This window comes from Pongo abelii, chromosome 11 (assembly GCF_028885655.2).
Source record: "Pongo abelii isolate AG06213 chromosome 11, NHGRI_mPonAbe1-v2.0_pri, whole genome shotgun sequence".
NCBI classification, from domain to species: Eukaryota; Metazoa; Chordata; class Mammalia; order Primates; family Hominidae; genus Pongo; species Pongo abelii.
Window position 1 is genome coordinate 72217888 of NC_071996.2, and position 27106 is coordinate 72244993.

A 27106-nucleotide genomic window follows, 5' to 3' on the forward strand; every position below is an offset into this window, starting at 1 on the left:
TTTTTCCTTTGTTGTGCAGAAGCTTTTTAACTTGATATGATCCCGTTTGTCCCTTTTTGCTTTAGTTGTCTGTGCTTATAGGGTATTACTCAAGAAATCTTTGTCCAGTTCAATGTCCTAAAGAGATTCTTCAAGGTTTTCTTCTAGTAGTTTCATAGTTTGAGGTCTTAGATTTAAGTCTTTAATCCACTTTGATTTTATTTTTAAATATATATATATAGAGAGAGAGAGGTGTGGTCTTGCTATGTTGCCCAGGCTGGTCTCAAATTCCTGGCCTCCAGTGATCCTCCTGCCTCAGCCTCCCAAAGTGCTGGAATTACAGGTGTGACCCATTGTGCCTAGCCTAATTTGATTTTTGTATATGGTGAGAAATGGCGGTCTAGTTTCATTCTTTTGCATATGGATATCCAGTTTTCCCAGCACCATTTATTGAAGAGACTGTCTTTTCCCCTATGTATGTTCTTGGCACCTTTGTCAAAAATGAGTTCATTGTAGGGATTGAGCACAGCTGCTCACACTTGTATTCCAAGCACTTTGGGAGACAAAGGCAGACAGATCTCTTGAGGTAGGAATTTCAGACCAGCCATGGCCAACATGGTGAAACCCCATCTCTACTGAAAAATACAAAAATTAGCCAGGCATAGTGGTAGGTGCCTTAATCCCTGCTATTCAGGAGGCTGAGGCAGGAGAATCACCTGAACCTGGGAGGCAGAGGTTTCAGTAAGCCAAGATCACACCCCTGCACTCCAGCCTGGGCAACAGAGCAAGACTCCATCTCAAAAACAATTTTAAAATAAATAAAAATTTAAAAATAAGAAAATGAGTTCACTGTAGGTGTGTAAATTTATTTCTGGGCTCTGTATTCTGTTCCATTGGTCTATGTATCTTTTTTCATGCTGGTACCATGCTGTTTTGGTTACTATATCTCTGTAGTATAATTTGAAGTCAGGCAATGTGGTTTCTTCAGTTTCATTCTTTTGTTCAGGATAGCGTTAGCTATTCTGGGTCTTTTGTGGTTTCATATAAACTTTAGGATTGTTTTTTCTATTTCTGTGAAGAATGTCAGTTAGTATTTTGACAGGGATTGCATTGACTCTGTAGTTTGCTTTCAGTAGTATGGACATTTGAATAGTAGTGATTCTTCCAATCCATGATCATGGAATATCTTTCCATTTTTGTGTCTTCTTCAATTTCTTGCATCAGTATTTTATAGTTTTCATGGTAGAGATCTTTCACTTCTTTAAGTTAATTCCCAGGTATTTTATTTGCAGCTTTGTAAATGGGATTACTTTCTTGATTTCTTTTTCAGATTGTTTGCTGTTGGCATACAGAAATGTTACTGATTTTTATGTGTTGATTTTGTGTCCTGCAACTTTACTGAATTTGCTCATCAGTTCTAATACATTTTTGGCAGTCTTTAGGGCCTTCCAAATATAAGATCATATCATCTGCAAACAGGGATAAATTGACTTCTTTCTTTCTATTTTGGATGCCCTTTGTTTCATTCTCTTGTCTGATTGCTCTAGCTAGGACTTTCAGTACATTGTTGAATAACAGTGGTGACACTGAACATCCTTGTTGTATTCCAGATTATAGAGAAAAGGCTTTCAAATTTTCCCCATTCAGCATGGTTCTTAGCTGTGGGTCTGTCATATATGGCTTTAATTATGTTGAAGTATGTTCCTTCTATCCCGTTTTGTGAGGATTTCTATCATGAGACTGTTGAATTTTATCAAATGCTTTTTCAGCATCATTTGGTTTTGTCCTTCATTCTGTTTATATATCACATTGATTGATGTCCATATGTTGAACCATCCTTGCATCCCAGGGATAATTCCCACTTGGTCATGATGAATTATCCTTCTAATGTATTGTTGAATTAGTTTGCTAGTATTTTGCTGAGAATTTCTGCATCAACATTCATCAGAGACAATGGCCTGTAGTTTTCTTTCTTTGATGTGTCTTTGTCTGGTTTTGGTATCAGGGTAATACTGGCATCACAGAATGAGTGTGAAACTATTCCTTTTAAAAGTATGTTTTAAGTGTGAAAGTATTCCTCCTCTATTTCTCAGAATAGTCTGAGTAGGATTGGCATTAGTTCTTCTTTGGAGGTTTGGTAGAATACAGCAGTGAAGCCATTGGGTCCCAGGCTTTTCTTTACTGGAAGACTTTTTATTATGGCTTCAATCTCATCCCTTGTTATTGGTCTGTTCAGGTTTTGGATTTCTTCATGGTTCAATCTTGATAGGTTGTATGTGTCTAGGAACTTACCCATGTATTCTTGATTGTCCAATTTATTGACATATAGTTGCTCATACTAGCCTCTAATGATCCTTTGAATTTCTGCAGCATCAGTTGTAATGTCTCATTTTTCATCTCTGAGTTTTTTTATTCAGGTCTTCTCCTTTTTTCTTAATCTGGCTAGAGGTTTGTAAATTTTGTTCATCTTTTTTAAAAAAGACAACTTTTCTGGCTGGGCACGCTGGCTCATGCCTGTAATCCTAGCACTTTGGGAGTCCAAGGCGAGTAGATCACAAGGTCAGGAGTTCAAGACCAGCCTGGCCAACATGGTGAAATCTCGTCTCTACTAAAAAAAATACAAAAATTAGCTGAGCGTGGTGGTGCATGCCTGTAATCCCAGCTACTGAGGAGGCTGAGGTAGAAGAATCGCTTGAACCCAGGAGGCAGAGGTTGCAGTGAGCTGAGATCACACCATTGCACTCCAACCTGGTTGACAAAGCAAGACTCTCTCTCAAAAAAAAAAAAAAAAAATCAACTTTTCATTTCACTGTTTTTTTTGTTTTGTTTTCTTTCCATTTCATTTATTTCTGCTCTGATCTTTATTATTAATTTTCTTCTACTAATTTTGCACTTGGTTTGTGTCTAGGGATTTTGGGTTTGGTTTGCTCTTGCTTTTCTAGTTCTTTAAGATGCCTCATTAGGTTGCTTATTTTATATCTATATATATATCTATATATACATATATATTTTTTCTTTGAGACAGAGTCTTGCTCTATTGCCCAGGCTGCAGTGCAGTGGCATGATCTTGACTCACTGCAACCTCCACTTCTGGGCTCAAGCAATCCTCCAGCCTCAGCCTCCTGAGTAGCTGGGGCCACAGGCGTGCACCACCATGCCTGGCTAATTTTTGTATTTTTTGTGGAGACAGGGTTTCATCATGTTGGCCAGGCTGGTCTCGAAATCCTGAGCTCAAAGAGATCTGCCTGCCTTAGCCTCCCAAAGTGCTAGGATTATAGGCATGAGCCACTACGCCTGGCCTGATGGTACATTATTAATCCTTATACAACTCAATGTTCTTCTATAATAGCTGAAATCATTCTGTATAGCAGGATTTGTCATCCTGAGTTCATCAAACCAGAGTGTGAAATGAAGAACTTCTGCAAACTCTTTAGCAGAAGCCTGTTCTTGCACTAGATGCTGGGTGGGAGAATATGGGGTACTTGTCAAGGCTCCCTGAAGACCTTTTAATGCTGCTTCTAACCGCTGAGACAATTCATAAAATTTCTTTAATTTGCCTCCCAGTGGAACAAATGCACCCCATGCCTTCTCTTGCAACTTCTCATCTGCTGGCTGCTGGATTACCTCTTGTATTTCATGGTCATCTCCTCTGTATGACTGCAAGTCCTCCAAGATACCGTTTGCATCTTTCAATACTACATTCACCTAATTAATTATAAATTTCCTTCTCAGATTCTGTAGGCTGGGCATTTTCAGGCACTGCTCCTAATTCTATCCTTATCCTTTTATCCTCCTCTTGAACCTCCAAGCACTCTCAGCCCCTCTCCTCTGCCCTCCAGGGGCTGAGCTGCACAGATGGCTCCTTAGCAGTGCTAGGGAAAGCCCCAGGCCTGGAGCTAGGGAGCAGTGGCACTGGGACTAGGAGACCCTCCAAACATGCCCCTGTGGTGAATTGCGACAAAAATATTACCATTTGTGGAGCACATATTAATGGCACAACAGACACCAAACATAAATTACCCCATTCATTCCTCACAACTCTCAAGAAAATAAATTCATTGTTTTAAAATCTCATTTTCTCTTCTCTCTTTCTTGTTCATGCATGAGAGCACATGCACATAAAACCACAGCAAATATAGCTATCCCAAAAGTATGCACTCCCTTAGAAACCCAACTTAATAGCAACTTGTTTTCTACTCCACTTTTTTTTCAATATTAAAAGTTAGGCATTTTCAGGCACAGAAAGACAAATATATTATGTTCTCACTCATTATGTGTGAGCTAAAAAGTGATCTAGTGGAGGCAGGGACTAGAATGACAGTTATTCTATCAGAAGCTGGTAAGGATGTGGAGACACAGTGGGGATGTACAAACTTACAGTTAGATATAAGGAATAAGTTCTAGTGTTTGATAGCCTAGCTGGGGGACTATAGTTAACAACAATACATTGTACATTTCAAAATAACTAGAAGATTTGAAATGTTCCCAACACAAAGAAATGATAAATGTTCAAGGTGACAGATAACCTAAATTCCCTTACTTGATCATTACATAATGTATGCATGGGTCAAAATACCACACGTACTCCATAAACATGTACAAATATATTATGTATCAATTTTAAAAGTTGGGCATTTGACTTTGAACCTTTTTGGAACTTTTGCACTTTCAACTTACAAGAAACCGTCTCCTGCTTTCATGCATCTCTTCTCTTTTCTTTTCTAGTTTTTTTCTCATTTCAACTTCATATAATGCATTCTGTCGCTTTATTTCCTCAGCATCTTTTTCTTCATATTTTTTCCTTCTTTCCTCTTCTTCCTCATGTTCCTTTATTCTAAAGCAAAAACATAATTATAATTGAGAACAAAGCAGAAAAATAGGTTATATTTTTAAGAAATGAATCCAATTCCAACCTGGAATGAGTTGAAGCTGCAAGGAAGAATTTGTGAATTTCTTTGGGGGAAAAGAACAGACATTAAATAGCAGTGACTAAAACTAATCCAATCTTGGTTAACCTAGAATTGGCAATACTTTCCTTGCTTCAAAATTTATTTCATTACTCACCCAAGTAAGTGTTCTTTTCCTTTAGAAAGAACCAGTTAATGGGATGACAGTAAGAAGAAATGGTGACATTATTTTACAGAAAGGTTCCTAATCCCTAGTGCTTCCCAACTTCAGCCCTAGATGATGCTACATAAGCCATGGGCCTAGCCTCTCAAGGAATGCAGTTTGATGGAATGAAAGGAAGAAAGGTCTCCTTACTCAACTGGCCACTTGGGTTGTAATTCTTTCTGTAGCCAATACTGACTAGCTGATAATTTCTTCTGAGTGGTGAGCCTCCCTGGCTGTCTGTCAGAACATATGTGTGAGTTCCTCAGAGATCCCTGAGGGTCCTCCTCACTGCAGAGCCCTGATCTGAGTGATTTAGCTCCAGCTCCATCTCTTCAACTCACCCCTAAACCCCACCACCATCGCTACCAGGAGCTCCCACTCTAAGCAGTTTATTAAAGACTCCAGGTCTCAAAGGCCCTTCATCCAGCAGCCAAACCTCTGCATACTGGCAAGACCCCAAAAGTCCAAGTTGTCTCCTTGCCCATGGAAAACTCATGCATCCTTGCTAGCCAATCAACAATATACAGGCTTTCTCACTACTGTATCTGCCCTCTCTCTCTCTTTTTTTTTTTTTCCTGAAAAGGTAGGCATAGGGCAGGTCGACAATCCACCTAAATAGATGAATGTCTGAGGAATAAACCTTTCTTTCTTTAAAAAATTTTTTTTCTATAGAAATGGGGTCTTGCTATGTTGCCCAGGCTGGTCTCAAACTCCTGGCCTGAAGCAATCCTCCCGCCTAAGCCTCCCAAAGTGTTGGGATTACGGGCATGAGCCAATGTATCCAGCCAATCTTTCTTTCATATGCACCCAATCGAGAAAACATTTTTTACTGGAGTCCCCTCACTCAGGTTCAAGGAAGGGAAAATTCCCTTCCCCTATGCCATGGAGGATTGTACAGTTAAGTGAGCCAACAAGTTCACTTTGTTACTGTTAAGCCAATTCAGGACAGGAGATTCCTACTTGATTCATCTGTGCAGAATAATAAGCTTTAGATTCAGAGTCACTATCTTTAGGAGGAGGTAAGAAAAAGATCACTGTTGGCCAATGCTAAACCAGGTTTATGATTGCCCTAAAAATAATAAAAAACAAAACCAAGCTTCCAGAATTTTGTTAGAATTATTTAATATTTTATATCTACCAATCTCCTAGAAGCAAACTCAGAAGTCAACAATCAAGATTTGAAGAACATGGCTGGGCGTGGTGGCTCACGCCTGTAATCCCAGCACTTTGGGAGGCCAACGTGGGCAGATCACCTGAGGTCAGGAGTTTGAGACCAGCCTGGCCAACATAATGAAACCCCATCTCTACTAAAAAAAAAAAAAAAAAAAAAAAAAAAAAAAAAAAAAATTAGCTGGATGTGGTGGTGCCCAACTGTAGACCCAGCTACTTGGGAGGCTGAGGCAGGAAATCACTTGAACCTGGGTGGCAGAGGTTGCAAAGAGCTGAGATCACGCCACTGCACTCTGGCCTGAGTGAGAGCGAGACCCTGTCTCAAAAAAAAAAAAAAAAAGATTTGAAGAACATTGTAAAAAGAGATTTATCCAATTCTAAGACCAGAAGCTTTCAAAGTTTTTAAATTGCTACTTTAAGGGAAAACAACAAGATACTTTAAAATTTTTCAACTTTAGCATTTCTTAGCAAATCTGGAAATCACTAACATTATAACTATGCATCCATTGGATAATTCATCATTTCAGCAAAAAATTTACCTATTCTAAGAATAATAACAAAAATGTCTCTAATGTCAGTTAAAATGTAATATATTGCCAGTGACTTACATAATAATTTACAATAATTAAAAATTTAATTAGCTGTCAAAAGAGACTTTTTCCTTAGTTTGGGTAGTTTGAATAGACTTGTCATCTATATGCCATTAATTTGCCTTAATGCAAAGTTAACTTGTTGAAGTAAATTTGAGATCCTCTAGTTCAAGGAAGAAACACATAACATTCATACCATTACTTCCAACTCCCATTCCCAAAGCAGAGTCAGCAACCAGCACAAAACTCTTTCCTGCTGATTCTTGGTCCTTCTCAAACAATGCATTGGGCAGCCTCTACCAGGCAATCAGAGTTGAATATGTCAACGCCTTGCTCTCCTTGAGTCAGCTCCTTGCTATCCTTGATTCACATTCTGAAGTTTCCAAATCTGTACTTATCTAGCACAGATCTGATTCTTGGGCTTATATAGATGTTGTATAGTTCTCCTGTAAAAGCAAGAAAGACCACTACCCAAAATTTGATTCAGATGTCCAGACTGATGACACTATATCCCAAGAAAACTTGGTAGAAAGTATTACTCACATGAGGGACTCCTGGGAAGAGTTGGGCAGGCACAAGTAGGTCTTGATTGCTTTGGACAAAGCAGAGGGAAGTGGGACTGAGGAAAAGTTTCTGAGCAGGGGGGATTTAAACTAAGGACTTGTGCCAAAAGAGGAGGAGGAGAGTTCCAGGAGCTTTCTTAGCCTGTACAGATGTAGGCCTTCTTTTTTAGGAGGGTGAGGCCTAAAAAAGAAGTCAGTAGTCAAACATCCAAACTGAGTTCTCTCTCTCTATTACAACAGACAAGTTTCATTCTTTCATTTTTAAAAACTGTTTTTTGAGACAGGGTCTCATTCTGTCATCCAGGCTGGAGTGTAGTGGTGAAATCATAGCTCACAGCTCACTGCAACCTTATAGCTCACTGCAACCTCAAACTCCTGGGTTCAAGTGATCCTTCTGCCTCAGCCTCCCAAGCTGGAACTACAGGCATGCACCACCACACCCAGCTAATTCCAGCTATTTTTTTTTTTTTTTTTTTAAGAAAGAGACAGAGTTGTTGCAGGGGAAGGATGGCTATCTGGGCTATTGGCATGAGGGTAAAATAATTTGCCAAGACAATTGTAGATAAAGAAAGGCAGATTTATTAGAAAAAGTATAAAAATACGTTGCCAGTGAGGCAATGGGCAGCCTGCAAGAGAGAGGCTGACTGCGAGGAAACAAGGCTTGCTGGAGATTTTATAGGATAGTGTTTATGCTGCATGCTGAGGAGGGCTTTGTGCAGTACTGATAACATCAGGGTTGCAGTGAGCTTACTTGTAGGTGGCTGGTGGTAGTTGAGCACAGGAAGATTGTGAATTATTTGTGCAGAAGGGCTGTGTGTCCTGAACCAGGAAGAAAGGCAGGCTTGTAGCTTATCTGCATCTTCTTTTGGCTTTTTCTTGCTCCCACCAGCCTGATTCCTTTTCCCTAATTAGGACTCCACAGGGGACTCACTATGTTACCCAGGATGGTCTTTGAACTCCTGGGCTCAAGTGATCCTCCCCACTTGACCTCCCAAACTGCTAGGATGATAGGCGTGAGCCACCATGCCCAGCCTACCTTGATTCTTATAGAGACAACCCACTAGGCATCATCACCTGGCTATTACACAGGTACTTTACCTTCTCTATGTCTAAAACCAAATTCATCATCCTCCTCTTCTAAACTGATCCTTTTGGTCTCTCTTCTTTATTTTGGTGAACAGTACCACCATCTTTTCAGTTACCTATGCTAGGGACTTAAGAATCATACCTAACTCTTCTCTAATCCTTAGACCTCTCATTCATTTACCTAGTATTTATTGAATTTCTACTACAATGATAAAACAGACATGGATCACTCAAGAAGCTCGAATTCTAGTGAGGGAGACAAGCAAAAACAAACAAATAAAGTACAGGCATACCTCAGAGATATTGTGGGCTTGGTTCCAAACTACTGCAGTAAAATGAATATCTCAATAAAGTAAGTCACTCAAATGTTTTGGTTTCCCATTGCATATAAAAGTTATGTTTACACTATACTGTAGTCTATTAAGTGTAGAATAGCATCATGTCTAAAAAATGTATGCACCTTAATTTAAAAATACTTTATTGCTAAAACATGCTAACAACCATCTCAGCCTTCAAGAAGTCAGAATCTTTCTGCTGGTAGAGGGTCTTGCCTTGACGTTGATGGGTGCTGACTGATCAGGGTGGTGGCTTTTGAAGGCTGAAGTGGCTGTGGCAATTTATTAAAATAAGACAATGAAGTTTGCCATATTCATTGACTCTTCACAGAAGATTTCTCTGTAGTATGTAATGCTGTTGGATGGCATTTAACCCACGGTAGGACTTCTTTCAAAATTAGAGTTAATCCTCTCAACCTGCTGCTGCTTTATCAACTAAGTTTATATAATATTCTAAATCCTTTGCTGCCATTTGAATGGTTTTCACAGCATCTTTACCTACAGTAGATTCCATCTCAAGAAACCACTTTCTTTGCTCATCCGTAAGAATCAGCTTCTCATCCATTCAAGTTTTATCATGAGATTGCAGCAATTCACTCACATCTTCAGGCTCCACTTCTAATTCTAGTTATCTTGCAATTGACACCACATCTGCAGTTACTTTCTCCACTGAAGTCTTGAACCCCTCAAAGTCATCCATGAAGGTTGGAATCAACTTCTTCCAAACTCTTATTAACGTTGATATTTTAACCTTCTCCCATGAATCACAAATTTTCTTTGTTTTTTGTTTTTTGTTTTTTTTTTTTTGAGATGGAGTTTCACTCTTGTTGCCCAGGCTGGAGTGCAATGGCGCAATCTCGGCTCACTGCAACCTCTGCCCCCCGGGTTCAAGAGATTCTCCTGCCTCAGCCTCCTGAGTAGCTGGGATTACAGGTGCCCACCACCATGCCTGGCTAATTTTTGTATTTTTAGTAGAGACAGGGTTTCACCATGTTGGCCAGGCTGGTCTCGAACTCCTGACCTCAGGTGATCCAACCACCTCAGCCTCCCAAAGTGCTGGGATTACAGGCATGAGCCACTGCGCCTGGCCCAAATGTTCTTAATGGCAACTGGAATAGTGAATCCTTTCCAGAAGGTTTTCAATTTACTTTCCCCAGATCCATTAGAGGAATCATTATCTACGGCAGCTATAGTCTTATGAAATGCATTTCTTTAATAGTAAGACTTGAAAGTCTAAATTACTCCTTGATCCATGGGTTGCAGAATGGATGTTATGTTAACAGCCATGAAAACAACATTAATCTCTTGTATATCTCCATCAGAACTCTTATTACTGCTCATTGACAATGACCAGGTGCATTGTCAATGAGCAGTAATATTTTGAAAGGAATATTTTTTTCTGAGCAGCAGATGTCAATAGTGGGCTTAAAATATTCAGTAAGCCTTGCTGTAAACACATTGATGTCATCTTAGCTTTGTAGTTCCATTTCAGAGCCCAGGCAGAGAAGATTTAACATAATTCTTAAGGATCCTAGGATTTTTAGAATGGTAAATAAGCATTGGCTTCAACTTAAAGTCACCAGCTACATTAGCTGCTAACAAGGGCGTCAGTCTGCCCTTTGAAGCTTTAAAGCCAGGCATTGATTTCTCTTCTAGCTATGAAAGTCCTAGATGGCATTTTCTTCCAATGTAAGACTGCTTCATCTACACTGGAAATCTGTTGTTTAGTGTGGTCACCTTCATCAATGATTTTAGCCAGATCTTCTGGATAACTTGCTGCAGCTTTTACATTAGCACTTGATGCTTCACCTTGTATATTTATGTTATGCAGGCAGCTTCTTTCCTCAAACCTCATGAACCAACTTCTGCTAGCTTCAAGTTTTTCTTCTGCAGTGTCCATACCTCTCCAGCCATCACAGACTTGAAGAGAGTTAGGACCTCATTCTGGATTAGGCTTTGGCTTAAGGGAATGTCAGGGCTGGTTTGAGCTTCTATCCAAACCACTAGAATTTTCTCCATATCAGCAATAAGGCTTTTTGGCTCTCTTACCATTTGTGTGTTCACTAGAGGAGCACTTTTAATTTGCTTCAAGAACTTTTCCTTTGCATTCACAGCTTGGCTGTTTGGTGGAAGAGACTCAGCTTTCAGCCTATTTTGGCTTTTGACATGTCTTCCTCACTAAGTTTAATCATTTCTAGCCTTTGATTTCAAGTGAGAGACGTGCACCTCTTCCTTTCATTTGAATACTTAGAGGCCATTATAAGGTTATTAATTGGCCTGATTTCAATATTGTTGTGTCTCAGGGAAGAAGGAGGCCCAAGGAAAGAGAGAGAGATAGGAGAACAGTGCTTGGCAGAGCAGTCAGAACACACAAAATATTCCTCAATTAAGTTTCCCATCTTATATGGGTACAGTTCGTGGCATCCCAAAACATTACAATAGTAACATCAAAGATCACTGATCACAGATCACCATGATACAGTAATACTGAGGAATTTGAAATACTGCGAGAGTTACCAAAATGTGCCACAGAGACATAAAGTGACATGCTGTTGAACAAATGGTGCTGATAAATTCGCTCAATGCAGGGTTGCCACAAATCTTCGATTTGTAAAAAACACAATATCTGCAAAGTGCAATAAAGCAAAGCACAATCAAACAAGGTATGTCTATAAATAGACAATGTAATTACAAATTGTAGTGTTTTTTAAAAAATAAGAGACTAAGTAAAAGAGTAATAATTGAGGTACTTAGATCTAACTTTCACCAAAGTTGAACTCTAAGACAGGAAGGCCTCTCTGAGCTGGTAAGAGGTCCACAGATGAAGAATGGAAGGGTAAAATTCCAGACAGTAGAGAAAACATGAGGCAAGCAAGAGTTTGGTAGATGTTCGAGGCCCTGGAAGATCGGTATAATGGAGGCATCATAACTAAGAGGAAGGAATGGTAGGAGAGGAGGTTGCGAAGTAGGCAGGCCAGATCATACAGAGCCTTGGAGGGGATGTCAGATTTCCATTTTATTTTAAGTTGAATGGAAAGCCATTGAAGTGCTTAAGGTAGAATAATAATATGATCAATTTTCATCTTGATAAAATATCTCTGGATGATAAGTAAAGAAGAATTTGGCAAATAAATAATGTGAGGCCAATTAAGAGACTGATACAACAACCCATGTGAATATATGAGGGTGGCCTGGACTAGATGATGGCAGTAAATTCATGATTTGTTTTGGAGAAAAAAATCAACATGAATTGCTGAGAGATCTGATGTGGAAGATAAAGGAAAATGAGGAATCAAGGTGAATTCTTAGGTTTCTGGTTTGAAAAACTGGTTGGATAAAGATGCCGCTGGAGGAGGCGGAGCTTGCAGTGAGCCAAGATCGCACCACTGCACTCCAGTCTGGGCGACACAGCGAGACTCCGTCTTAAAAAAAAAAAAAAATGCCGCTGGAAATTAATAATTCTGTGTAGACATTTTAAGTTTGAGATACTATGAGACATTGAAATGGAGATACCATGGAAGCAGCTGGATATGTGAAGCTGGGGTTCAAAGGGATGGTCTAGACTAGAGTTATCAGATTTATGATGGCACTTACATCTGTAAAATGGATGAGATCACTTAAGCCCTCTTCTCTCTTTCTACTCTTTCCCTAAATAATCTTTATCTAGGGAAAAGTGATGCAAACTATCCTATGACCATTTTTTCTTTTTTTGTGTGTGAAGCTGATGGGATTAACAGACAGTATTTAGTGAGTTTTTTCTTAAGCAAAGTCTATGTGTCTGTTCCTAGAGAAAGCCTTACCTATACATAGAAGAAGACCTATACAGTGTCTATAGCTACGGTGTTAAGTTTCTTTTTAATAATTACGTATAAGATTCCTGGTCAAAATCCCTCTATTTTGGGATTTTGGTGTCACTGTGGTATCTTATTTGTCTTATCCCCATCACACTCACTGGGCTATGAGTCACACAAAGACTCTTATACTAGTCAAAGCCCCACAGTAGCATAGGATAGATTGTTTAGAAAGCATGTGAAAATTTTCACTTTCAGGCACAGGGCCAGCAGCTGTGCAATGTGTTTCAGTTTTCTATTGCTGAATAATTAATTATTCTAAAACTTAATAGCTTAAAACAATGAACACTTATTATCTCATACCATTCCTGGGAGTCAGAAACCTGGGAGTGACTTAGTTGGATGGTTCTCAACTAATGTTGTAGTCAAGATGCCAGTTGAAGCAGTAGTCATCCAAGGGCTTAAATGAGCCTGGAGAATCCACTGTCACATATTTGGTGTCAGGATACCTCAGGTCCTTGCCACATGGACCTCTCCATTGATCTGCTTGAGTATCTTTACACCACAGCAGTTAGGTTCCCCAATGAGCAATCCATGGGAGACAGCAAGGAGGAAGCCACATTGACTTTAGTATCCTAAGCTTAGATGTCACACACCATTATTTCTGACACATTCTATTTCTTGGAAATGAGTTACTATGTATAGCCACACTTAAGAGGGAGATAAATTGGGCTCCATCCTCTGAAGGAAGGAGTATCAAAGAACGTGTGGAAATATTTTAAATCACCGCAAGGTAGCACTTGGTAATACAATTAATAGGGCATGCAAAAAGAGACTTGCCCCTTGGTATTCTGCAATTTCCATTTCTTTGTGATTAAAATAATTAAAATATGGTCTCTGCCCAAAGAAGACAGTCATTCCAAATTTTGGCAGCCCTTAAGGCACATGACCTACAAAAGACACCATGAGCTGATCCTAGCCTCTCTCTCCATCCTTATCTTTCACAATGCCCCCTTTGTCTTTTATACCACATCCATCTTGACTACTTGGAGTTCTCCAAATCCACCATATTCTATCCCACTCTGGGCCTTCACTTGTGCTTAAAATACCTCTACAGCCCACTTTTAGCATGGCTTATTACTATTCATTCTTTGAAATTAGGCGCAGGAATCAGTTTCTTCTGCAAAGCCTTCTCTAGACTGGGTCAGATACTCATTTTACATGCTTCCACACACCCTCTACACATATTTGCCAAAATATTTATCATTACATTCTAATTATTTGTTCCATTTCTGTACTCTCCACTCCCAGATTCTGAACTTCTTTTTTTTTTTTTTTTTTTTTTTTTGAGATGGAGTTTCACTCTTGTTGCCCAGGCTGGAGTACAATGGCACGATCTTGGCTCACTGCAACCTTTGCCTCCCAGGTTCAAGCAATTCTCTTGCCTCAGCCTCCTGAGTAGCTGAGATTACAGGCATGCACCACCATGCTTGGCTAATTTTGTATTTTTTTAGTAGAGACAGGGTTTCACCATGTTGGTCAAGCTGGTCTCAAACTCCTGACCTCAAGTGATCCACCCACCTCAGCCCACCAAAGTGCTGGGATTGGGAGGCGTGAGCCTCCGCGCCCAGCCATGAACTTCTTAAGAAGAGTGCATCATATTCATCTTTGTATTCTCAATGACTAGAATAGTGACTGGCAAATGGAGGTTGTTCAATAAATGTTTGTATGAATGAATGAAGGAATATCCTAATGAATGAATAAATACCCTATTTTGAAATTTTGCTCCTGAATAAACTCTTATTCAAGAAAGGGGAAAGTAACTCTCCTTTCCATCTCTTTTCTGCTACATGCTCCTCTTCCCAACTCAGGTTAATACCAGTGCTACTATTCCATTTCTATTGGTTTAAAGAGGTTTTTTATAGGTTCATCCCTATTCCTAACAGTATTTTAAAGTAACATGAATTCTGAATTCTATAAAACCCATACATGAATAAACATTAAACAGAATACAGCTTGGCGATAAGTTTGTAAACTCATATACTTAAACAAATATATAATAATAGATTTATAATTTCCTATGTTGTTTCCAATTACAGATTTGAATGTTTCTTATTAAATTTAAGCTGTAGGACTTTGGAAACAAATTGGCAACCCAGGTTCACCTGCTGAACATCTCTATTAGTCAGGGGTTCTCCAGAGAAACAGAACCACGAGGGTGTGTGTGTATGTGTGAGTTTATTTGGGAGAATTAGCTCACACTGTTACAAAGGCGAAGTCCCACAATAGTCTGTCTGCAAACTGAGGAAGACAAAAACCGTAGTGTTCAGTCAGAGTCCAAAAGCCTCAAAACCAGGGAAGCTCACAGTGCAGCCTTCAGTCTGTGGCCAAAGGCCCGAGAGCCCCCAGCAAGCTGCTGGTGCAAGTCCCAGAGTCTAATGATGGAAGAACCTGGAATCTGATGTCCAAGGGCAGGAAAAGCAGAAGGAAGCATCTGGCACCAATAAATAAAGAAGCCAGAAGGCTCAGCAAGCAAGATTAGCCTACCTTCTTCTACCTGCTTTGTTCTAGCTGTGCCGGCGGCCGACTGGATGGTGCCCACCCACCTTGAGGGTGGGTCTTCTTCTCCCAGACCATTGGCTCAAATGTCTGTCTCCTCTGGTGACACCCTCGCAGACACACCCAGAAACGATACTTGACCAGCCATCTAGGCATCCTTCAATCCCATCAAGTTGACATCTAATATTAACCATCACAACATCCTTCCTCTCCTAATTCCCCAAAATGCAACCAATATAAAGGAGAAATTCTATACCACTGGTTTTATCCACATAACTGAATTTTCAAGAGATTTCAAAAGAAAAGAGAACAGTTGAGAGTACAGTGAGGATAGGTAACACTTGGTCACCATGCACAAGGACAAAGCCCGCCATGAGAAGTAAGTAAAGGAATTTATGCTGACGTCAGAGCTTGATGAACATTTCCAAGACTGCACTGAAGATATGCCAAAGAAACAACTAAAATAAATCCTACACCAGCTTGAACCTCTAACCTACTGACACGTACTACAAGGAAAAAACACGCTGTGGTCCAAACGCAGCCCAGATACAAAGGCTATAGGAGGATAGACAGCCTGTGAAGGTGTTAGCACTTGCCAGGTAGCTTGCTGGAAATCTGACTGCCACCTCTGAGCTGCAATATAACAAAAGAGATTTCTCAAACACAAGTGATTCACTGGTCAAAGACTTGCCTTCCTCTGCCAATGGCTTTGTCCCTAACTTGTACAAACCTTTAGATCTCTACACTGCCAAAGAAAAACATTACAATAAATCCAAAGGTTTTTCCTCCCTTGTTACTAAGGACTGAATTGAAAAATACACAATTTGGTAATATATATGTATTCTGAGAACTGATGTCTGTGTCATTTAGACATAATGTGATTTTGATAAATTATATATATGACATACAGGTATGTGAAAAAAGCATGTAATAAGACAATGCTGCTAATTCAAATTTCATTTTATAAAATGTGAGTATATACGTTCAGAAAAAAAGTCTGTGTCGCCAGATCAATGACTGCCAGAGGCTGGGAGCAGGAGATAGAACTTACAGCAAAGGGGCATGAGGGAAATTTTGGGAGTGATGGAAATGTTCCATATCTTCATTTGAGTGGTAGTTATGCAGCTATACTTTTTAAAAGGTGAATTTTACTGAATGCAAATTTTATTTCAATAAGCCTGATGCCTCCTTCATTAAAAAAAAAACTGCATGGCTATACACTAAAACAGTAATAGTAACTTCCTTTGGTAGTTTAGATTTATTATTCAAAAAAGATTCACTCCCTTCTCCTTCCTGCCTCACTTTAATGGAAGTCTACTTCTCTGTTCCATTATTGTTGTTGAGGTTGGCCATGTGGTTGCTTTAGACTGATGGAAGGCCAAGTATACTTCCTTGTCCATTGACTTTGGGTTACGCTGTGTTCTTGCATGCTTGGGCTTGCTCTCTTGCATCTCTATCAATACCATGTGAAAAGTTTCCCCATGTGGCTGCTTCATCCTGAACCTCAGAATGTATACACATGGAGCGGATCAGAATCCTCTCCCCAACAATAAGCAAACCCAGCCAGTCCTACAGCTTGAAGAAAAGCTGCCCAGCTGATTACAGCCTAGATCACCCAACCCCCAGATGCATGAGAAGTAAACATGTTTTTTCGCATGCCACTAGATTGTGTGGTTGTGTATTATGTTGCATTATTATGACAATAATAACCAATATACAATCTCTGGGTAAGAAAGTAATAGTGATTTTTAACCTCCTTTTTGTACTTTTTCTACTGACTAATTATTTTAGCATGTATTACTTTTATAATTAGAAGAAAGCTACATCCATTATGAGAAAACAAGAAAGGTACAAAAAGGTATTTTATGTATACATACTGTTTTAGATGATCTTCGGCAAGAGCCACCCTTTCTCTGTGTCGTTTTTCTGCTTTTTCTTGTTCTTCTTTAAAAGCTTTTTCAATGTTGAGTTTCAATTGCTCCTCCCATTTTTTATCTGATTTTATCTTACTCTTTCGGAATTCAATCTGGGCATCACGTTCTTTCATAACTCTACTAAGAAGAAGTCCCGACTACAAAAGAAAAATTATAGTACTTTAAGGAAATGATGCCTAATTATGTACAGAGAAGTTAAATATATATAAAAATACAAGAAAACTCAAGTAGTACATGAAAGTTTTTCACTCTTTCTGTCTGGTAAAATTGATACTGCTTTGCATTTTCAATGGCCTTTTTTCTTTTTCCTTGTTTGTATATTTCTTCTTCCAGATCAAGAATTTGTCTTTCTGCCTCTATTTCTTCATCACGCTTCTTTTTGGCTTCAAGTTTCTGTTCTTTCATCCCCTGTAAAAAGACAAACACAATCTTTTGTTTTCATTTTTCAATTTAATTGTACTACAGTTTAACATAATAATATGATAATTTGAGCTTTTATTATGTTTTTATTGTATTTGTAATATTTTATTAATAAATAAAATATGAGGCTACACTTATGAGCTTATTTTTTAGACTGACCTTTTTGGGTAGATAACACATTTACATGGTTCAAAATCCCAAAATATTATAGAGGTATATGAACTTCTCCTTTTGTATTAATCTGTTCTCACATTTCTATAAAGAAATATCAGAGACTGGGTAATTTATAAAGAAAAGAGATTTAATTATCTCACAGTTCTGTAGGCTGTACAGGAAGGATGATGCTGGCACCTGCTCAGCTTCTGGAGAGGCCTCAGGAAACTTACAATTGTGGTGGAAGGCAAAGGGGGAGCAGGCATGTCATGGCCAGAGCAGAAACAAGAAAGTGAAAGGAGGAGGTGCTACACACTTTTAAATAACCACATCTCATGAGAACAGTCACTATTTCAAGGATAGTACCAATGGGGATGGTGCTAAACCATTCATGAGAAATCTGCCCCCATGATCCCCTCACCTCCCAGCAGGCCCCACCTCCAACACTGGGAATTACATTTCAATATGATATCTGAATGGGGACACACATCCAAACTATATCACCTTCCAACCCATCTGCAATCTCCTCTCATTCTAAGATAACCGCTATTAGTTTCTTTTGTTTACTTCCAAAGTTCCTCTCCACAGTTACACAATAAATATACATCTCACTACTTTTGCTCCTTTAAAAAATCAACAGTTGTATATTTTATATGCTCTTCTATAACTCTGAGGCCTCCACTCCTCATGTCATATGAGGTCTTCCTTTTCCTTATTGGTCCTATTTCCTATGTCCTAAGAAAACCTTGTTTACTCTGATATCCTGAAGATATTCTATTATTTATGTTAAAAGTTTTAGTATTTTGCCTTTTAAACTTTGGTGTTTAGTCTGGCTGAAATCCATTTTTCTGTATTCTGTACTACTGAGATGTAATTTAATCTCTTTCATATGCCAATTATCCCAGTATCAGTTGTTGAATTCCCACCCTTTCCTTTCCTATTTGCAATGACATTTTTGTCATATGTCAAGTTCCTATATATAACATGGGTTTGTTTCTAGGTTCTCTCTTCTGACCTATTATTTTGTCATTCTCCGTGTCTATATCATAGTTTTTACTACTATGGGTTTACAGACAGTCTTGCTGGTAAGATGAATCATCATTTATTATTCATCTTTAATACCCATGGAGAGTTAAAGCGTTACATGTGCTACTTCTGTGTTAAAAAAAAAAAAAAAAAGGATATATCCCCATCCCCTATCCCTTTATGTACCAGGGACCTTTTTAAAATCAAGTTTTCTATATTATAATTTACATGTGCCCTTATAGTGTAGAGTTTACAAATGCATACAGTCACTTACAAAATAGTTCCATCCTCCCAAAAAATCCCGTCATGTCTTGCAGTCAACCACTCCCCCTACCTGTAGGCCCTGGCAACCACTGATCTGTTTCCTCTCCCTATAGTTTTGCCTTTTTCAGAATGTCATATGTTACATATATTAGTCCATCATATAATTCTTCCCTCTTTGAGAAAAGAAAGATAATTAATAAATTATGACCATTGTTCCTAAAGCAAGGTACTATAAGTTTTCTATGTCCTTTCCCAAAGATAAATAATGTATACTGCAACAAAGTAAGGAAACAGGCAATGTTAAAAAGAAAAAATAACAAGTGAGAACTCTCTAGACTAAGTTTATGCCTATCTGTAGTTTTAATAATTCTATCATAAAACAAAAATAACCCTGCCTCTCAGTGCCTCAAACAATGGAGAAAAGTAGGGTGGAGGGAGGGATTACCTTTTCCCAGCATTTCTCCCCAGGTGAGATAATAAAAGGAGTCAGGGGACACCTCCCCATTTCAAAGAAGTTTCCCATTCATGCATAAGGAGCTAAACTGGGCTACTGTAACCCTCAGGTAGAGGGAGGCTAGCAGATGCACAGAGAGGAGCACAGCAAAAGTACTATGCAGTTCCGGAGAGAGGAAGAGGCAGGCGAGACAGACAAATCAGAGGCCAATGACGAGAAGCTGCCTTGATTCTTCACAGTTTCGAGTACTCTGGCTTTCTGCGCAATCCTGCATCGTAACAATAAACAGCACTACTCTGATACTCAAACTAGATAAAGATATTTCAAGAAAACTATGGACCAATATCCCTCATGAACACAGATACAGAAATTAATAACATTTTAGCAAATTCAATCCATCAAAAGGATAATACATTAAGACCAATGGGGTTTTATCTTAGGAATGCAAGCTTGGTTGAATATTTAAAAATCAATCAATGTAATTCACAATTTTAACAAACTAGAAAATAAGAACCTCGTGATAATCTCAATAGACATCAAAAAAAGTACTTTAAAAAATCTAACATCCATTTCTGATTTTAAAAGAACCAAAACACTCAACAATTTCGATATAGAAGGCAACTTCAACTTGATTAGGGACATCTACAAAAACCATACACTTAGCATCATACTTAAAGATGAAAGAATGAGTACTTTTTCCCCAAAGTCAGGAATAAGGCAAGAATATCTACCTTCACTACATTTATTCAATATCATATTGGAGCTTCTAGCAAGCGCAGTAAGTCAAGAAAAAGAAATAGGCATCCAGATTGGAAAAAAAAGAATTAAAACTGTCTTTATTCTCTGATGCCATGATTGTCTATGTAGGAAATCTGATGGAATCTACCAAGAAGGGACTAGAACTAATTAGTGAGATTAGCCATGTTGCAGGAAACCAGATCAATACAGGAAATATTTACTGTATTTCTAAAGCTAACAATAGCAGATTGACACTTTTAAAAATATCATTTACCATAATATTAAAAATATGAAATATTTAGGGATAAATCCAACGAAAGATGTATAAAACCAATATACTGAAAACTATAAAACACTGCTGATGGAAAATAAGACTTAGGCTGGGCGCGGTGGCTCACGCCTGTAATCCCAGCACTTTGGAGGCCGAGGTGGGCGGATCACCTGAGGTCGGGAGTTCGAGACCAGCCTGACCAACATAAAGAAACCCTGTCTCTACTAAAAATACAAAATTAGCCAGGCATGGTGGCACATGCCTGTAATCTCAGCTACTCCAGGAGACTGAGGCAGGAGAATTGCTTGAACCTGGGAGGCGGAGGTTGCAGTGAGCCGAGACCTTGCCATTACACTCCAGCCTGGGCAACAAAAGCAAAACTCCGTCGCAAAAAAAAAAAAAAAAAGAAAGAAAGAAATTAAGTCTTAAACAAATGGAGAGAGTATGTTCATGGTTCAGAAGATTCAATATTGTCAAAATGTAACTATCTCCAAATTGATCTAGAGATTCAACACAATCCCAATAAAAATTCCAGCTGGCTTTTTTGCATGAATTGACAAGCAAATTGTAAATTTCATAACGGCCAGGTGCAGTGTCTCACGCCTGTAATCCTGGCACTTTGGGAGGCCAAGGCTGGCAGATCACTTGAAGTCAGGAGTTCGAGACCAGCCTGGCCAACATGGTGAAACCCCGTCTGTACTAAAAATACAAAAATTAGCCGGGCATGATGGTGCGGGCCTGTAGTCCCAGCTACTCAGGAGGCTGAGGCAGGAGAATTGCTTGAACCCGGGAGGTAGAGGTTGCAGTGAGCCGAGATCGCACCACTGCACTCCAGACTAGGCGACAGAGTGAGACTCCGTTTCAAATAAATAAAAAATAAATAAAAAATTAAAATTAAAAGAATCATAAGGATGTGCAAAGGACCTAGAATAGCGAAAATAACTTTGAAAAAGAACTGATTTCAAGACCTATTATTAAATCTACAGTCATCAAGACAGTGTATTATTGAAGACAGATAAATAGAGCAATAAAACAGAATAGATAGTGCAGAAATGTCGCCTGAATATATATACGCAAGTGGATTTTCAAAAAAAGTTCAAAGGCAATGCAGTGGATAAAGAATGTTATTTTCAATAAATTATGCAAGAAAAATTGATCTTCATACACAAAAACAAAAAAAATCAATACCTCACTGCATATAAGCATATATTTAAAATGGTTCATAGACCTATACAGGAAACCAAAAAATATATATTTCTCTCCAACTTTTATTTTAGGTTCAAAGGTTACATGTGCAGGTTTGTTACACAGGTAAATTGCATGTCACGAGGATTTGGTGTGCAGATAATTTTGTCACCCAGGTAATCAGCATAATATCCAGTCGTCATCTTCCTCCCACCCTCCTCCATCCTTAAGCAGGTGCCAGTGTCGGCTGGGCGCAGTGGCTCAGGCCTGTAATCCCAGCACTTTGGGAGGCCGAGGTGGGTGGATCACGAGGTCAGGAGATCAAGACCATCCTAGCTAACACGGTGAAAACCCGTCTCTACAAAAAAAAAATACAAAAAATTACCCAGGCATGGTTGCGGATGCCTGTAGTCCCAGCTGCTCAGGAGGCTGAGGCAGGAGAATGGCGTGAACCCTGGAGGTGGAGCTTGCAGTGAGCCGAGATTGCGCCACTGCACTCTAGCCTGGGCGACAGAGCGAGACTCCATCTCAAAAAAAAAAAAAAAAAAAAAGGTGCCAGTGTCTACTGTTACCTTCTTTGTGTCCATGTGTACTCAGCATTTACCTCCCACTTACAAATGAGAACATGCGGTATTTGATGAAATATAAAATTTTAAAACTTCTAAAAGAAAACATAGGAGAAAATCTTTATGACATTAGATTAGGTAAAGATTTCTTGGATAAGCCACTAAAAGAATGATATATACAAGAAAAACTGATAAACCATACTTCACTAAAAGTAAAAACTTTTGCTTTTCAAAAGACACAGTAAGGAAATGAAAAGTCAAGACATAGAGTGGGAGAAAATATTTTCAAGTCAAATACCTAATAATGAATTTGTATTTGGAATATAGTTTAAAAATTATCTAAGCTCAACAATAAAACTAATTTTAAAATGGGAAAAATATTTGAATGGATACATCACCAAAGAAGATATACTGGTAGAAAATAAGTTCAGGAAGAGGTATTCAACATCATTTTTACTTAGAGAAATTCAAATTAAAACTATAATGAGATATTTCACACCTATTAGAATGTTTATAATTAAAAAGGCCAACTATACCAAGTGTTGTTGAGGATGGAGAGGAAACAGAACTCTCAAAGATTACTATTGGGAATGCAAAATTACAACTACTTTGGATAACAGTTTGGAAGTTTCTTACAAAGTTAAATATACACCTATCATAAAAGACAGCTATTCTACACGAAGATATTTACTAAGAGAAATGGAAGCATATGTCCATACATAGACTTATATGTGAATGTTCATAGCAGCTTTGTTTGTAATAGCCAAAAAGGGAAACAGCTGAAATGTCAACGTTTCATTGATGTCAACCATCAAAAAGTGACCAAATAAACAAACTGTGGTATATCCATACAATGGAATACGATTCAGCAATAAAAATTAACAATTGATACCCACAACATGAATGAATCTCAAAGTAATTGTGTTGAATGAAATCTGTAATAGGAAGCAGATCAGTGGTTACCTAAGGATCCGGAGGAGGAGCAGGGAGGAATGAGAGGGAATAAAACAGGTCATGAGGAAATTTTGGGGTGAAGAACATGTTCATTATCCTAATAGTAATAATGGTTTTGGGGGTTTATACATATGTCAAAATTATAGGATTGTACATTTTAAATATGTCCAATTCATTGTATATCACTTATACCTAAATAACACTGTTGAAAATGTGTTTCAATGCATTTTTATAAAATTTTACATGTAAAAAAATTTGTAAAAAGAAGCATAAGAGTACTAAGAAACAAGAGTAAGTCTTCAGTGCATGTGTACTCCTGGATGGTTAATACTTACTGCATATGTATTAGTCCAATGTTTTACCACTTCTTGAGATCGCAAATGCATTTCTTTCTTTGCCTTTCTTTCTGCACGGAGGCATGCTGCTTCTCTTGTCAACCTGTCAAGGCTATCTTGAATCCTTTTCCACTCATTGTGTGGAATTATGGTGACCTGCTGGAGATCTACTTTGCTAGGTAGAAGAGGCAGATAGAGAACTTGATCTTCTTCAGACTTTCTTATTTCTAATAAATTGTAAAAAATGATTATTAAAGACTTACAGGAACAGTTTAAGTGATATTCGTCTCAGAAGTTCGGATATTGGCATGATAACTGGAAATTATTTCAAATACTTAATTTACTCTTGTTATCCTAAGAACAGCTATGATTAAGTGAAAAAAAAAAATACAAAGCCTTGAAATCAGAAGGCATATATTTGAGTCCTTGCTTAATCACTTCCTTACTGTGTAAACTTGGGCAAGTCATTTAACTTTTTGGAATCTCAGTATCCTCATCTTTAAAATAGAGATCTCCTAGTAATACCTATCCCAACAGCTTGTTATAAAAGTATTTTTCAAAGTTAACAAAGTGGCAGTTTATAAATGGATAACTTTGTGGGTGTTCATCTTTTGGGGCTGTAGGCACTATGACTGACTCTATTCAACCTCTTCCCACTGAGCAGCAGCAACGTAATTTGGAGAACTCACTATAGTCCCAGGGTGGGCCTAATTGGTTTAAGAACACTTGTATCTCCATTGTCAATCATTATTTCTTTAAAAAGCAAAGAAACAGGACAAAAGGTTTACTTGCAACTTTTAGAAAAGTTCTTCCTTGTTCTTCTGGGAGAGATATCCAAAAGACTCTCAAGCTAAGTACGAACAAGGAAGAAAGAAAGACAGATAAACAGCTATGACCAGAAGAGAAACCAGCCTTGAATGAAGCTATTATTGCAAAGAAGCTGTTACTGCAAAGAAGAAACAACGAGAGAATCTGAGGCAATGATGATCTCATTATTCTGCTAATCAACTACCTGAAGCCTGGAGTTCCTGTTATAAAGTTAAAAAATGTTCTTATTTTTGAAGATGATTGAGTTGGGTGTTCCGTTATATGAATTCAAAGCATCCTAAATGACACAGTGGAACTCATAACAGATCTCCTTGGAAAAACGGTCCTACCCTTTTAATCGATCAAGGTTCTTAATTACTAACAGCCAAACTTACTCTAACTAGTTTAGGCAGAAAAGGAATTAATTAAGGGGCATTAAAGTAATGGACTCAATCTCCTAGAAAGCCATAGTCATCCTTATAAGCTATATATGCAAGACATCATACAAACCACATCATGAGGTTCCAGTGAGGGCCCATGGCAACTGGCTTTGTGTGGTCATCTCAACTTGCCCCATTTACAACTTGCCCCACTGGATACCATATACTTGAATACTTGAATCTTCACCACTGTTGCCTCTGAAATTGGTACTCTGTTGTTGCCATTTTCTACACAGACACACACACACACACACACACACACACAAGCTGATTCAACATGCTGTTTACTTCGTTATATTGCTCTCTTCAGGATATAAATCTGGCATATGTAAAATTGATTGGCTGAGTCTTTGTCCCATGCTTGCACTCTAACTGTAAGGGCGGCTGAAAAAGTGAATTCTGCCTTCTATCTTAAGGAGGTAAGACATCAAAGGAAGGAAATTCACCAAAATAGGAAAGGCGTTTGAACAATGATGGGTGGCCACAGGCATAACAAAGGTAGGACAGCAGGGTGGGTAAGAGTGTGGATTCTGGAGTCAGACTACCTGAACTTTTTCTGAACGTACCATATATTAACTATATGAATCTAGATAAAATTATTTTACCCTTCTGAATCTGTTTCCTTAATTGCAAACTGGGGTCATTAACAGTATCTACTGTATGTAAAGAATTTAAGACTAGCGCCTGGTATATAATATGTTCTCAACAAATATTAGCTATTATTATTTTTACTATTAGTATGAGGAGAAGAATGAAACAAGTAGAGAGAAAGGCAGAAGCAAGAAAATCACATAGTTCCAGAAAGAGAAAGATACTGAAAGAAAAGCCATTAGGACCAAATAAAGTCTTCTTGGGGTTTAAATTAAGGCAGGTAGAGGTGAGAACTTGGTGACTAAACTAAAGTGTGAGTTTACAACCACAGGCACTATCTTGCCTACCATATACCAAACCTCTGCATGCAGAATAAAGCCAAACAAAGCTGACTTTATCATGACTCTTTAGTTGCAAAGAGTATCATCATGACTCTTTAGTTGCAAATGACTAATCTAACTCACAGTAGTTACAATAAAAAGGAGAATACTGTGTCTCCCGTATCTGGGGATTGCGGTGTAACTTGATTCAGAACACTGTTCTACTTAGAGTCATGACCAATACATCCTTACAGCCTTGTAACAAATTTCTTTTATTTTGCCTAAACCAGCTCAACTTGGCTTGTGTTACCTGCAATCAGAAGCTAACCAAACAACGGCCTCTAAGTTAAACCATCCTTCTTTTGATTAACAAATTGCTAGGCACGTTAATATCTTTGCCTGACCCAAGAGTCATTCTAAACTTAATTCACTAAAATTCTAAAGAGGGTCAGTATAGCACATGGCCTATTTTGGCAGGAGCTGCTCTCTACAAAGTATACAGTGGTAAGTGGGCCTTGGCAGCGGTGGCAGGAGAACAGGATGTTAGAAAGCTATGCACTGCAAAGTGTGATCCCTCCTCTTTGACATCTCAAATCTTTAGTAGAGTAACTGTTCACAGGATGTTTTATTCAAGTAGATCTTTTCATGGACTCTGATACAGGAACAGAGAAAAACCACAAATGTGGGAATAGAGTTGGGTAACCACAAAGAAAAAAAAAGCCCACAGAAAGCTTGGGAAAGGCTTTTTACTATCTCGGGCCACTGAAGTTGGGGCAAGTTCCCCATATCTTTGAAGATGAGGAGAGCCCTGGTTGAGATCAGAGCTATAGATGATTTCATATATCCCCACTTTAATCCACTGGTTGATGTAAAATTTAGCTCTTAGAGGGCAATCTTACTTCCAAGATTCCTACCCCACAGTAGCTCTCATACAATGTCAGTAGAGGCTGTTAGAGAAGTTGAAGAAGGGCAGGCCACAGCTGAATGAAGGGACATGAAAGACAGAGACAGATGGACAGAGAGAGAATATAAATAGGCAGACTCGCAAGCAGGAGAGAGGGGACAAAAGCAGTGGCAAGTTACCTAAAAGTGTCTAAAGTCAGTCCATGTGCCTGCCATATTGACACATTTTCCATGGATTAGATAAACTTTTTATTGAGTTATAATACACATAAAAATCCGTCACTGTGAAGAGTAGCATTCAATGGTTTTTACTCTACTGTCAAAGCTGGGCAACTATCACTACTATCTAATTCAGAACATTTTCATCACTCCAGAAGGAAACTCTGTAGGCATTAGCAGCCTTCTCCTCCTCATAGCTCCTGGTAACCACTAATCTACTTTCTGGCTCTACGGATTTGCCCATTCGAGACATTTCATGTGCATGGAATCATACAATATGTGGCATTTTATATCTGGCTTATTTCACTCAAATAACATTTTCAAGGTTCATTCACATTGTA

General features: G+C 38.5%; 1 protein-coding gene across 3 annotated transcripts in view; it reads right to left on the bottom strand.

Moving 5' to 3' along the window:
* The window catches only part of CFAP210 (cilia and flagella associated protein 210), a 54016-nt gene that overhangs the window by 16130 nt on the left and 10780 nt on the right, over nt 1–27106 (bottom strand). Inside the window, exons 2-5 of one of the 3 annotated variants that reach the window (XM_002812571.5) lie at nt 23486–23712; nt 17354–17527; nt 17063–17256; nt 4657–4813 (exon numbers count right to left, since the gene is read on the bottom strand). In XM_002812571.5, the coding sequence (XP_002812617.4) occupies nt 4657–4813; nt 17063–17256; nt 17354–17527; nt 23486–23712 (752 nt within the window). The remainder of the gene's footprint in view (nt 1–4656; nt 4814–17062; nt 17257–17353; nt 17528–23485; nt 23713–27106) is intronic. The other 2 variants (XM_054549475.2, XM_054549474.2) reach the window with 2 other exon arrangements.